Genomic DNA, 12507 nt, shown 5'->3' with positions numbered 1-12507 from the left:
TGTACAATAAGGCAGGTACTTTGACCCAGCTCCAGCAGCACTTTCTAGACCATCCAAGGAGCCACTTTGGTAGCATTTTAATTAAATAACTCCAATAAAAGAGGACTTGGGAATATCAATATTGGGAATATCCTTGTAACCTGAGGTACACTGTATTCACACAGCTATACCATGCTGCTTTGTAGTTGGCGATTGATTGAAACTGCTGTGAAAATAGGATTTTGGCTTTTGGCTTTTTACAGCAGTAGCTTTCAAAATGGGCCACTTCAAGAACTGTTTCAGAAATCAAGCAAAATAGGATCGTCATCGTGAATTGTGGGAATGAGACCATTAGTCCTTGAATGCAAGGACTTGGTGTCTTTTATGGCTCTGGACCTGTTTTTACATATTATATGCCTTTCTAAAATGATGGGAGATTTAGTTTTAGTGTCCTTGTTATCTGTGTGTGCTTGTGTGTTTTGTTCTTGGCGGAGAGTTTGAGAGCAGACAGAAAGTCCAAAATAGACCACTCCCTCCTGAAGAATTGTTTAATAACCACAAAGAGCAACACAGAACAAAGGTGGAATAAATACTGAATTACCGCCAGCAATAGTAGCAATTCTAAACCCTGATGATTTATTAGAAATTTCTTTTTTTTGCTTTCTGTTTTGCACATTTAAGAAGGACATCTATTATATCCTTATAAATGGCTTCCCAAGATAATCTCCAGCTCACCCGTGGCCTTGTATTGATAAATTGGTTAGAAAATGGGTGGCTGGATATCTTTTATATGTTGTATTTTTATTTTTGGACACTGTGCCAACCTCAACTACAAAAAATGGGGTTGATCTCTTAGATTTGTAAGCTTCAATTACAAAATGAACAATCTAGATGTGGAAATTAGAAAGAACAAGAGATCATATCTGGGGTTCTCCAAACAATTTAATGTGATGCTTTTTGTCTCTGAGCAAAATTAGAAATCTAATTTGTAATTAGTTTTTTTTTACCACTGGTTTTTCCTATTCTCTGACTCTTTTTTATGCAGTTTCTGGGGATTGGGGTTACCTGAGATAATGACTTGGAAATCAGTCGAGGTTGCTCCAGACATGCTTGTGTCTGAAGAAATTGATCAGGTCTGAAGTTCACTAATGAAAAAGATCACTGATTCCTTGATTCTAGCTGTCTAACTCTGTAGTTAGCTAGCAATTTCCAAATCTTATCATATATACCAAGTAAAATAGTTGTTGATGGGTGAAATGTGGAAGATGACTTTAACAATGTTAAATTAAGTTTTTAATTGTATTGTTACATAGCAATAAGAAGGGCACTACTATGCTACAATCATTGCATTAATTCAGCCCCAAATATAAATTTGTACTGTGTGTGCTCATATAATCTTACACGAAAATTATTCAATTTGTGATTCGATAGCCATCTGTCCTAGCATTTTTGTGATTTGGCTCTGCCAAGAAGTAGGATTTCTCTGGAACACTTTTGAGATGCAGAAGTCTCTTAATCTGAAAGATTATCAATATCAATTTGACCTTAATTTTCTGAATAGATTGTATTCAATACAGTACTCTTGAGATCTTAATTTTATGTCTCAATGGGCCTAATTTTAAGAATTTTACTTTTAAGGAAAATGGCTTCTTGTACATGTTTTTCCTAGTAGAATGCTATTGCATTGGATTGTGTGCTGTATATAGGTATTTTTTACCTGCAGACATTCTGATGGTCAAAAGCATGGGCAAATCTTATGAATTGGAATTCTAGGAAGTATTTATATTGACGTTTAGCTTATGCAAAAAAATATCAATTTCAAAATGGAATATAATTGTTTAATTTTTATCAATATTTTTTTAGAATCCTCAGTCTGAAGTCAATATTAGAAATACATTTAACTACTTTCAAGATGGAAGGTTTGATCTCAATTCTTGACTGCTTCAAAACAAAATAATGTGTATCAATCATATAATTCAGAACTAGTAATTGTTTTTAAACTTGGATGACCTTATTTTTTTTTTACAATTCATGAGTATCATTTTTTATAATACATTGGAACTGAAAATAATTAGAAGCTGTGTGGAATTTAAAACGGGTTAATTCAGGGCTGTTTATAGAGCAAGGACTTGAACAAAACATACATTTAAACTGCTTTCAAGAAGTGGGCTTTAATTGTGTAGCAGTGACATCTTACAAAAAGCCTGTGATTGTCTGTAATTTGAATCTGTCACATTTCCATGAGCTGTGAAAGCACTCATGCACAGAAACCACTCTTTCTTCTTGACCTCAGTTATAAAGAAGTTATATAAGGTGGTGTGCCCCAGGAAATGCATATAAATTGCTTTTTGGCCAGTATGATATAGACTTTGAATAATTTGTGATAAACTGACTCATACTAAGAAAGGTATCAAATATGTTTCACAGGAAGTGTTATAGAAGCTTCTTTAAGCACCTCAGTGTGTTCGTCATGGAACAATGTTTGTAAATTCAGAAATCGGCTTATCAAAATTTAATCTTGTGTGACATTTTAAGATGTATTGAATCGGTACTATTCATATTCATCCAGCTGTTGTAGTTTAAACTAGGATTTGCTCGAACAATTCATTGTTGCATGAGGGCTTTCAGCTGTTCAAATAAGGACATTAAAAACAATAACTTGGACAATTACCTATCCATTGGGGTTGCCCAATCCATTCATATTTTTTACAGTAGTTTACAAGATACTCCTAGTACATAGGTACAAAGGCATAAAGATCTACATGTGAAAAAATAATTTTCAGATTAAAACAGTATTCTTCTCACGTCATTGTGCACTCAAGATTTAGACACCAGTTCGTCTTTGTGAAAAACTAATTTTTGAAATTAAAATATCTTGATTGCACAATGCAATAATAATGGATTCAATGATAATGTACTAATTTCCATACCAAAGGAAAAATACACCTCCTAAGGATATGTTTTTATGTTTAAAAGTTTTAAAATGTTTAACAAGTGTTAGATTCTTCGATTACCATAGAAAGTGTTATATAAATCACATTTGCAACAGGTGCTCAGCTATTTAACAGTATGGATTTTATTACCTTTTGATTCCTTCATCCACTTTAGGATGAACATCATACATATTTATTCCTAAGACTTTTTTAAACGCTCAAAGCACTGTACAAGAGCTCATGTATAATATATAAAACAGAGAAAAAAGAACATTGTAAAACTGATCCCTTAGTAAAACAATAAACAAACTACACATGAAAAGCATTAATGAATATTTCAGCCACCTTTAGGATTATTCACAGTCACAGTGTGCAAGGGATTTGGGCAATGAGTTCTTCAAAAGAGGAGCTGCATGTGACAAAACTCTATTGTCTGTTGTGTGGAGCCTGGTCTACAGCTGAGTGAGAAGGCATGAATTGCAAAATGTCAGATTATAGTCTCAGACTATACGTGCAATAAGACCTTTGGTGACATAGATCTACCATTCAGTGTCTTGAATGTGAACAGGAGAGTCTTAAAATCAGCACTGAATTTCATAGGCATCAGTGCAATATCCATAAGATGGGAGTAATGTGCTGATGCTGAGTAGTTTTAGCTGAGTTCTGGACATACTGCTGTTTTTGTACTCTGTATCTCACTTATCCCTACTCAGGTTTCAAAGAATGTTTCACATTTACTACTTAAAATGAACGCTCTTTTTCTTAGTATTTAAGTAACATTTTTCCCAGATTGTCTTCTAATCGGTACAGGATTCTTTGCAAACGTCACAGTAAGGAAGAATGTAATTGAATTTCAGTTCACAAATGTTTTCTGTAATATTTTAATGATGCTTATTTTCCACTTTTGGCAAACTGCCAATCTAATTTCTAAGAACTGGGCAGTTTGCCACTTTCTGCCCATTGTTGAAATTAAAGGCAACTGTGTGCAGCAAGAAATTAATGACAATGCCTCATTTGTCATTTATTGATCTGTGCACAAACAATCATTGCCAACATATTTTATGCAGCCTAAAAGTTTGATGCTTTCTGGAAACGTTTGGTATATATGGCTGGGGGGACATTTGCCTCTTGGTAAATGAAATTTTGTGTAATTAGCTTCTTTCCAGATTATAAAAGCCAGATAAACTGGAGTATTATTGTAATTCATGATTCACTTTGGTGAAGATGATCACCACCAAGGTTCTGAAAGGTTCCATATATTTTAACATTTGCTGCTGTGTATCCTTTGCCTATTCATAATGTCAGTCAAATGTATTTCTGGTGTATAGAAAATAATCTGTTAGTCATAGATCCATTTTTCATCAGGTACATGGTTTTCATTTCAAATGTAGTCAGTAGTGGTTAGCATTGCTGCCTCACAGGGCCCTGGGTTCAGTTTCTGGGATGCTAGCTGCATGGAGTTTGTATTTTCCCCCCTTGTTTGTGTGGATCTCCTCCCACAGTCCAAAACATAACGGCCCTTGTGTGAGTGTCTGTTTGCCCTGCGATGGATTGGTGTTCTGTCCTGAGTGTATCCTGTCTTGTGCCTGTTCCTTGCCAGGATGGGCTCTGGTTCCCCCAGACCCTGTACTGGATAAAGCAGTTAGAAAATGGATTGACAGATGTTCAGCCAATCATAAACTGATGGGCTGTTTTAATTAATAATTGAAATATTATACAAATAAATATATTTTCTGTCATACCTATCATTTATTTGGAGAACTAAGCATCTCTACTCCCAAAATGAAGACAATGCATTTTTATTACTTCAATATATTATAATCATGGCACTCACATTGCAATTAAAAAAAACTTTGTAATGTACTGCTCAAAATGTCATACCTCTTTCAAGTATAATTTCATATAGAATAACATGGCATCTACTTTGTACATATCATTTATGTCACAAATGTGGAAAAACCATTCAGAACTCTTTATTATATTTTTTAAATCTGCTGTAGGTACTGTATATTAATATTTTTAAAATATCCTTTCAATGTATTGTCAGTGGCCCAAAACTGACATTTTACAAATTTACAAATCCTTTTAATAATATATGGTCAAAACCTATATTACAATATAGGTTATAAAATAAAAAATATATAAAATATAATGAGATATGTATAATTAAAGATTTAAACATTGTGCTTGAAATAATATGTAGCAGAACATTTAACATTGTATATATACAGTATAGTATTTATAGTGTGTATTAAGCTTTTAAATGCACAAATGTTTGTTAATATATAATCAACTGAATAATTTCTCAGACTCCTAGTACTGTATATTATTGTATATGTTTCTTAAGCCTACTCCCTTCTTTTGTGCTTTTTTAATATAAAGTGAAAGAGATAAAACACTACAGCACAGTGGAATATATTTTTACAGACTTTTTATTACATGCATGGAAGTGGTGCTTTGAGCGGTTTTTGGATTTCAAAAGAAAATGTAATCTATAAACGCAGCTGAGCAATGAGTAATTTGAGCGCCTCAAGCTCTCTTTTAATTTCATAGCCATAGTTCGGTTAGTAACACTGACAATTTATTTTTCCTTTCACAGCACAGATTTCACAGTTGCATTAACCTTGGAAATATGTAATTGCTGCTAAAAGAGCATTCCAAGACGTTGGAATCAAGTTGTTACATGAAAAGTGTTGTTCTGATAGCAACTCAGTACAATAAGTGTGCTTAATATTTCAGATGGAAACTGCTGGTGTACACTACATTTTTGTAAAAATGTGATCTTGTCCTCCTGTTTTGTTTTTTTAAATATGTACTCTGATTTTATGCTTTGTCATGTATGTAATGTCATGTCATGTAAGCCAAAATCTTACAGTACTCTGCTTGAATGTCTTTACTATACTGGAGGACATTTTAAAATATTTAAACATTTGATTTTTTTTCCATTGACAAATTTAAAGCTTTCCAGGTACTGTTTATAATTTTCCAAACTTGTTATTAATACCACATGTCTCAGTCATATTCGCTGATGTAATAAGTCTTCTGAACAGCAAAAAAAGCATCATATCATCTATGAGTTTGGTCCCCACAACACTCTGTAATCTTCTTGGCAGCTCTTTTAGTAAATTTCACTTTCCCTCTGTGCTTCAGATTGGAAGTGTACTCGTGCGCCTTCAGTTTGGCGTAGTAATCCGAGAACTTGTTGTAGAGGATAGAGATGGGCATTCCATTGAGGATAATCCCGAAGGAGATACAGGCAAAAGCAAAAATTCTCCCAAGATGGGTCTCGGGGAACATGTCTCCATATCCTACTGTAGAAATGCTCACCTTGAATGGAAAAACAAAATATTGGAAGAAATTATTATTTTATATGTTAAGTTTAATATTTATTTTAATTCTCTTTTGGTAGAGTACATTCACACCATTAGATATGAAATGAGATACTGTACACCAGAGAAACAAACTGGGTAATAATGTGAATCCTGCATTCACATTCCTCACTGCTGGACTTAGGCTACGTCATCAAACTCAAACTTAATTGAAGCCCTCGGTGACTGAAGACTACAATTAATTTGTAAGGACCGGAAATGTTTAATTAGAAAAGAAAAATAGAAAGATTTGAAGTTGGCCAAGACCAGGTGTGATAATCAGTGCTGTAGTGCATGGCAAGACAGGAATCGATAAATATTTCTCATATTCCTTTAAGTTTTATAACATACCGTTTAGGTGGTTAATAATTTCACCAGTAGTTTCTATTTAGGTTAGACCTATGAGATAAAGTCATTAAAGTTAATTTTAATTAAAAACCTGGAATTTACCAATAGGCACAGTACCAGGCTATGCAGAGACTTCTCAAGCTTAGTCTTTTTGTAAATCACTAACATCTGGCAATCACTAACTCCATTTTTAAGGAGTCATCTGAGAAAGAGGAAAATTACTAAATCCTCCTTCTAAGCAACATGACATTAAAAGCAGTACTCTAGACTTAAAAGAAGAAATCTCTCTAGGGTACAGGATGTGACTGTCTTTGAAAAGGCTTTATTCAGTACATTTTACATTCTGTGATCTCTTGTATGTGTTTGGGTCTTCAACTGCAATATTACTCTGAACTGCTGTACTGATGACTGATAGTAGTGTTCAGTTACAGTTATTTGCACAGAATTGTATTTTAACTTATTCAGAATGAGCTCAGCCTTCTTAGGTTTTGTAGAAAAAAGTGTTCAAGTTTCACTTTTCATTAGGATCTTTTTATATTAGTAAGAGTACATAGTAAACATGGCACAAATGTTGTTACATGTATGCATTTGGCTTATAAAATACTGCTGTCACCTCCAAAAAGAATCTCTTTGTTAACGTTTAACCAAATTTTCTTAAACATCTTAAGAGTATACAGATGGAATTCAGGGACATGTACTGCTTCTGGAGATATTCTGTATATTCTCAAATGCAACTGCAAGACTGACTGTATCACAGCTTACATGCCTCTATATTGAGAAAGAATAACTTCTTACATTAACTTTGAATTTACACCATTAGAATAAAAACAGAAGTGCTCTTCGTAAAAAAGACAACTTTTAATGCATTTTGCCAATTAATGTGTAAAAAAACTGGCATTAGTTTGTAAAGTCAGCACCTATTCATTCATAATTGTACCATCCAATCCGGTTCAATTTTAAAGTAGAAAATGACTTTATGTAAAAAGAAGGTGACTTTGTGAGTAATACATTTGGAATGCTATCTTGATGTGCAGATTTGTACTTACAGCAGCCCACCACCATGCATGAGGAATGCTGGTGAAGTTCGTCTCATGGACATCGTGCTCCACTGAGTAGACCATGGCTGAGAAGGTAAAAATGCCCATGGCAATGAAGAGAAAGAGGCAGCCCACTTGCTGGTAGCATTGCCTCAAAGTGAAACCAAAAGCTCTTAGCCCAGTCGAATGCCGTGCCAGTTTCAAAATCCTAAAGATCCTCATGAGCCGCATGATTCTAAGGACTTGGCCAACCTTTCCCACCCTCCCCACAGTTTCTATGTCCTGATCGTGCTTCCCATAGTCCTCGTTTACAAAGCATTCCAGGAAGACCTGTAGATAAAGTGGGAGGATGGCGATCAAATCGACCGCGTTCAGAACGCTTTTGGCAAACCGTTTCAGATCTGGAGTGGACGCCAACCTCAGCAGGTACTCCATAGTGAAGAAGGCTATGCAAAAAGTCTCTACAAACTCAAGGTAGGTTTTGCCACTCAACTGCCCTGTGTGGGTTCTGTATTGCATTTCCTCTACTGTGTTTAGAGTCATGGCAACAAGGGATACCAAGACAAAGAAGCTGGATGCCACAGCCATGAGCTTTGCAGTAACTGAAGAAAATGGTTTCTCCATTAAGTTCCAAATCTTTCTCCTTTGTTTGCCAAAAGCCATGTCTTGGAAAAGCTCTTCATTTTCCTCCATCTCCACTTCTGCTTGGAGTTCCCTCTGGACTTTAAGCTGCTCATTGAGTTCATCTTGCCTTTCCTCAAAGGAAATTCGGCAGCACCGATGGGTGTTCTTAATTCTCACCCCCCAGTAGTTAATTTCTTCCAGGAAGTTTCGGGGGCACAGTTCATCTTTTATCCAAAGGACTCCAGTCCTGTAGAAGTTAAACACATGGTGGAAAATGTCTGGATCTCTGTCAAAGAAGTATTCATTATTCTGCACAATGTAGTCGTCACAAAGGTCTAGTTTCCTGTTGTGGTCTGTATAGGTAGCCAGCCGCCCAATTCTAGTCTTTGGATACCTAGCCGCTACTCTGTAGGCGATCTGGTATGTTTTCCCACCAACATTGATGTTGAGCATATAGTTCTTAGCAGGTGAGCTGAGCTTTGATGCAGGGAAAGAGGGTTTTTCGTCATCACCAGAGTCCTCATAATTGGCATAAATATCATATATATCATGACTTAACTCTTGCATGGAATTCCATTGCTTCACACTCCTGTCCTTGGCAAAAGGTACACTTTGGTCACCCTCCTCAGAATCTTGAGCAGCTGCAGTGGACCCTCCAATTTTATAGTTTGGGAAAAGACTTTGTCTTCTTCGTTTCAGTTTGAGCATTTTAATTTCTTCCGCTTTTCAGTGAAGATCCAGCAGGTTTACAGAGCAGACGGTGCATCTAAATCTGGAAGCATTACTTTCCCTCTAATGCTCTGTGGTCTTTGGAGATCTTGTGTAAGGGAAGTAACGCTGACCCCATTAATGTTGCTGACTGAGAGGATCTGTGTGCTTACTGAACGTTTTAAATATTATCCTCTTCAGCCTCTGTCCTGACGTCTTTCATTTACTCTGCATTCATAAATCTCCTGTGTCCACTAACGTGGTAACATGTTTAAAACCCAACAAAAACATTTGTCCTTCACAGAATTATGTGTACATATGCCAGCATACAGCATTTAAATTAAAGTTGGCTGCATGCAAAAGCTCCATGTTTTAGCAGGTGATAAAATAAAGCTGTAAAAACTGCTAAAGATTTTTTTTAAAATCAGTTCAGTTGAAATATATAAACAATTAAAAATGCGCAAGAGCAGTGGTAAACACTTCTTTTGAGTTTTTTTTTGGCTTAAAATAAAAATACATGCAACCATTTGATTTTTTTTCTGGAAGAGTTCCTCTCCATCAGGAACCAGTGAAAATTTAATTTAAATGAGTAAATTAAACTTGCAGACATTTCTTTAAACAGGTTAGGTAAAAAAGGATCTATATGACAAAATTAATTATGATAGTTTAATGAGTTCTAGGTCTTGGGAGTGAACATCAGATGTTTTTTCTTTAGAATAATTGGGAGTAATACTCTCTCTTCTCATTTTTAAAAAGTATTTTGTAAAGAATACAGTCTAATGACTTGCATCTCTGTAAACATTCATCAGGTTTGGTTCTCAGGCACTTTAGGTAGTTTACTGTCATGGATAGTTCAGCTCTAAGACGCTAAGGAGAACCTACTTATTTCAATCCTGTTGGTATAAATAGAAGTGTATGCTTAAGCAACTAGCACTAGTGTCATTAGAGGACAGCAAAGACTGTCTCACTCAATTATTCAGCATCTTCATACAGGGAAATCCCAAGAAAAAGCCTCACATTTATAGGGTTTTATGTATTTCAGTATTGAAGTATGCATATCATTGTTACAGTTCCACATTAAACATTTTTATGTTTGGCCTTAGACATTGAATGAAACTTTTGTCTTTGTATTTTTTATTGAATACAGGTTACATAAAATACAATGCTATGCTATAAGTATAATAAACTATATACATTTAAATTAGGTTAATTGGTCAGTATATCTTAAAAACACCCTGCAATATACTGGGAATTGCAACTTCATTCTAAGCTGATATTTTTAAACAGATTTAAAAAATGTGCTCAAGTAAAGCAGGCTGATTTAGTCTGATATTGCTGTCTAACCTAAGATATTGAAGCAGTTCTACACAGCAAAGTTAACTGCATTTTGTTAACTTTTTTAATTAGCAGCTTTAAATATTTCCAAGGAATAATCATCGCTCACTGATAAATGATCAGTAGCTGATTTGTTGTATTTCTACTTCAGCGTATTATTAACCTTTACTTGTTCCTTATGCCTATGCATGTGGATGCAGCTTCCCAGTCAAAGCTCTTTATAGTTAATGGCAATTCCCTTTATATGTAGCCTTATTATACAGCTTCTCCAGCAGTAAGAGCACTTGCACTTGGTGCATCAGTAATCAGATACCAACAAAAAAAGCACATCAAACACTCCCTTTAAACTATACCTTAAATACAAACTCTCATGGCTGCCAAGCTTCAGTGTAATTTCTGCATTTGCTACTCATCTTTGAAAGCTACACTTCGTGTTAAAACAAGTCAATTTCCTAATTAAAGCAGGCATGCAAGCTTAAATGTTACTGTATGTTTACAGAAATCTCTCTCAAATTGCTTTACAATCACCAGTAGAAAGTCATTCTACTGTGATTTCATCTAAACACACCTGAATTGCTAAAACCCCTGCATCACAAAGATCCAGGAATAGTAATTAGGATCTTGCAGTGAAATTTTGCCATTTAAATTTATGTTAAGGTACAGAGCAATGACTCACAGGTCATGTGAATTTAGCCGTCATTTGTGTGCCGAGTAGGTAGATTGCACATTATCAGATGTAATCAGTTAAGTAGTGCCTTTTGGCAAGTGGCCTTTTCTTTTCCTGAAATTGCTTGAATTGGCCACAATACACCATTTGCTGGGGGAACTGAATGAAAGAGCACATGGCTCTGCTACTACACATTTGAAATACATTGCAAAATAGGCTTTAGAAATGGCAAGTAACCAATAATGGAAGATTATCCAACTGAAGCAAACAATTACCAATAGCATCTAGTAGTGTGATCTTGGACACCAAGCAAGGCTGGGCCTGCTCAGCAATGGAACTGGAGAGCCATAGGGAAAGGCAGGTTGCAGTTGTAACTTATGCCATATACTGGCCCATGACTCTTCCTTCAGGGGTCAGAATTTTCAAACCAATGTCATAGGAGGATGGCTGCTTACACTGCTGTAGAAGGTGCCATCCTTCCAAATAGCAGTATCCCAGCTGAATTCTATTGGCTAGCAGAATCAAACATGGGAGTTCACCATTAAATGTCAATTTAGCAGAGAAAGAAAGAGGGGTGAACACACTGGCAATATTTTCATTACCAACCTCCTGCTCAAATTATGCTAATGCTCTGTCATTATGCCCTTTGTTGTACCTACAGCAAAAGCAATTTGATTCCTCTTGTAATGGATTTCTGGAATTGTGAAAGGCCCTGATGGCAGTTTATACTTTCGCTCCACTGTGAAAAAGCATTTGAATAGCTACCAAGGTGCTCTATTTGAGTGGGTGTAAAATCAAACCAGTATGAATCTAAGGCCCCCTTTGACCTGATCCTCTCCATCCCTTGTTCGTCACTGGATTCGTTTTGGAAGGAACTTTTACAGACCATTAACCTTTAAAAACATTTAAAGGCATGCGTCTTAAAGCACCCAGATTACAAAATTCTCAGAACTGACTGCCACTAGTGTATTAAATAAAGCTTAATCCACTGGGCCACCTGGTTCTTCAGATCTGTTTATTGGAATTAATGAGAAAACCTGCAGAAACAAAAATTGCATTTCTTCCCCAAAGATGTCCGTTTAACTTATTGGTGCTTCTAGAAAAGGTGCAGGGCTATAATCAAACCGAGTAATTTGTGGTTGTGGGTTGTAGACATTTGACCCTCTAAGTAACAGAACAATGTTTCAGGAAAATTACTATAAAAATGTCACTAGAACTTAACTGGTTTTTAGCGGCTACGACTGCCAGCACCATTAATCTGCTGCAAACCTACTTGAGTGTCCTTTGTTATTCTGTTGCATTAGAACCATTGCTATTTGACTATTGATTACAACTTCATTAACATTAAAATTCAAGAATCCCACCTCCAATGCATCACTAATGCAATCAATTTTCTCAGACTCTGCAGGCCAGAGAACCAGACACTTGTGACAGTCTTACAGACTGCTTGGTTGTAGTTTTCGGAGAAGAACGATGTCTTTCAAGTATTTATAAAAACCTTCAACTCC

At 35.7% G+C, this 12507-nt stretch overlaps 1 protein-coding gene across 1 annotated transcript; it reads right to left on the bottom strand.

The window, feature by feature from the left end:
• Nucleotides 1-5736: 5736 nt before the first annotated feature.
• Nucleotides 5737-9126, bottom strand: kcnv2a (potassium channel, subfamily V, member 2a). Its single transcript, XM_006627262.3, has 2 exons — nucleotides 7675-9126; nucleotides 5737-6239 (listed from the first exon to the last, which is right to left on the bottom strand). The coding sequence occupies exons 1-2, from the start codon at nucleotides 8995-8997 to the stop codon at nucleotides 5979-5981; spliced, it is 1584 nt and encodes a 527-aa protein (XP_006627325.1). The 5' UTR covers nucleotides 8998-9126; the 3' UTR covers nucleotides 5737-5978.
• Between the last annotated feature and the right edge of the window lie 3381 nt (nucleotides 9127-12507).

This window comes from Lepisosteus oculatus, chromosome 3 (assembly GCF_040954835.1).
Source record: "Lepisosteus oculatus isolate fLepOcu1 chromosome 3, fLepOcu1.hap2, whole genome shotgun sequence".
NCBI lineage: Eukaryota > Metazoa > Chordata > Actinopteri > Semionotiformes > Lepisosteidae > Lepisosteus > Lepisosteus oculatus.
This window is presented reverse-complemented; position numbering and strand designations above follow the sequence as displayed.

What these genes read in the sequence shown, in the direction of transcription:
- kcnv2a (XM_006627262.3), bottom strand. Translation starts at nt 8,997, where the DNA reads ATGCTCAAACTGAAACGAAGAAGACAAAGTCTTTTCCCAAACTATAAA. An exon ending in ATGCATGGTGGTGGGCTGCT is followed by an intron (nt 6,240 to 7,674) that starts GTAAGTACAAAT and finishes TTTCCATTCAAG; the next exon opens with GTGAGCATTTCTACAGTAGG.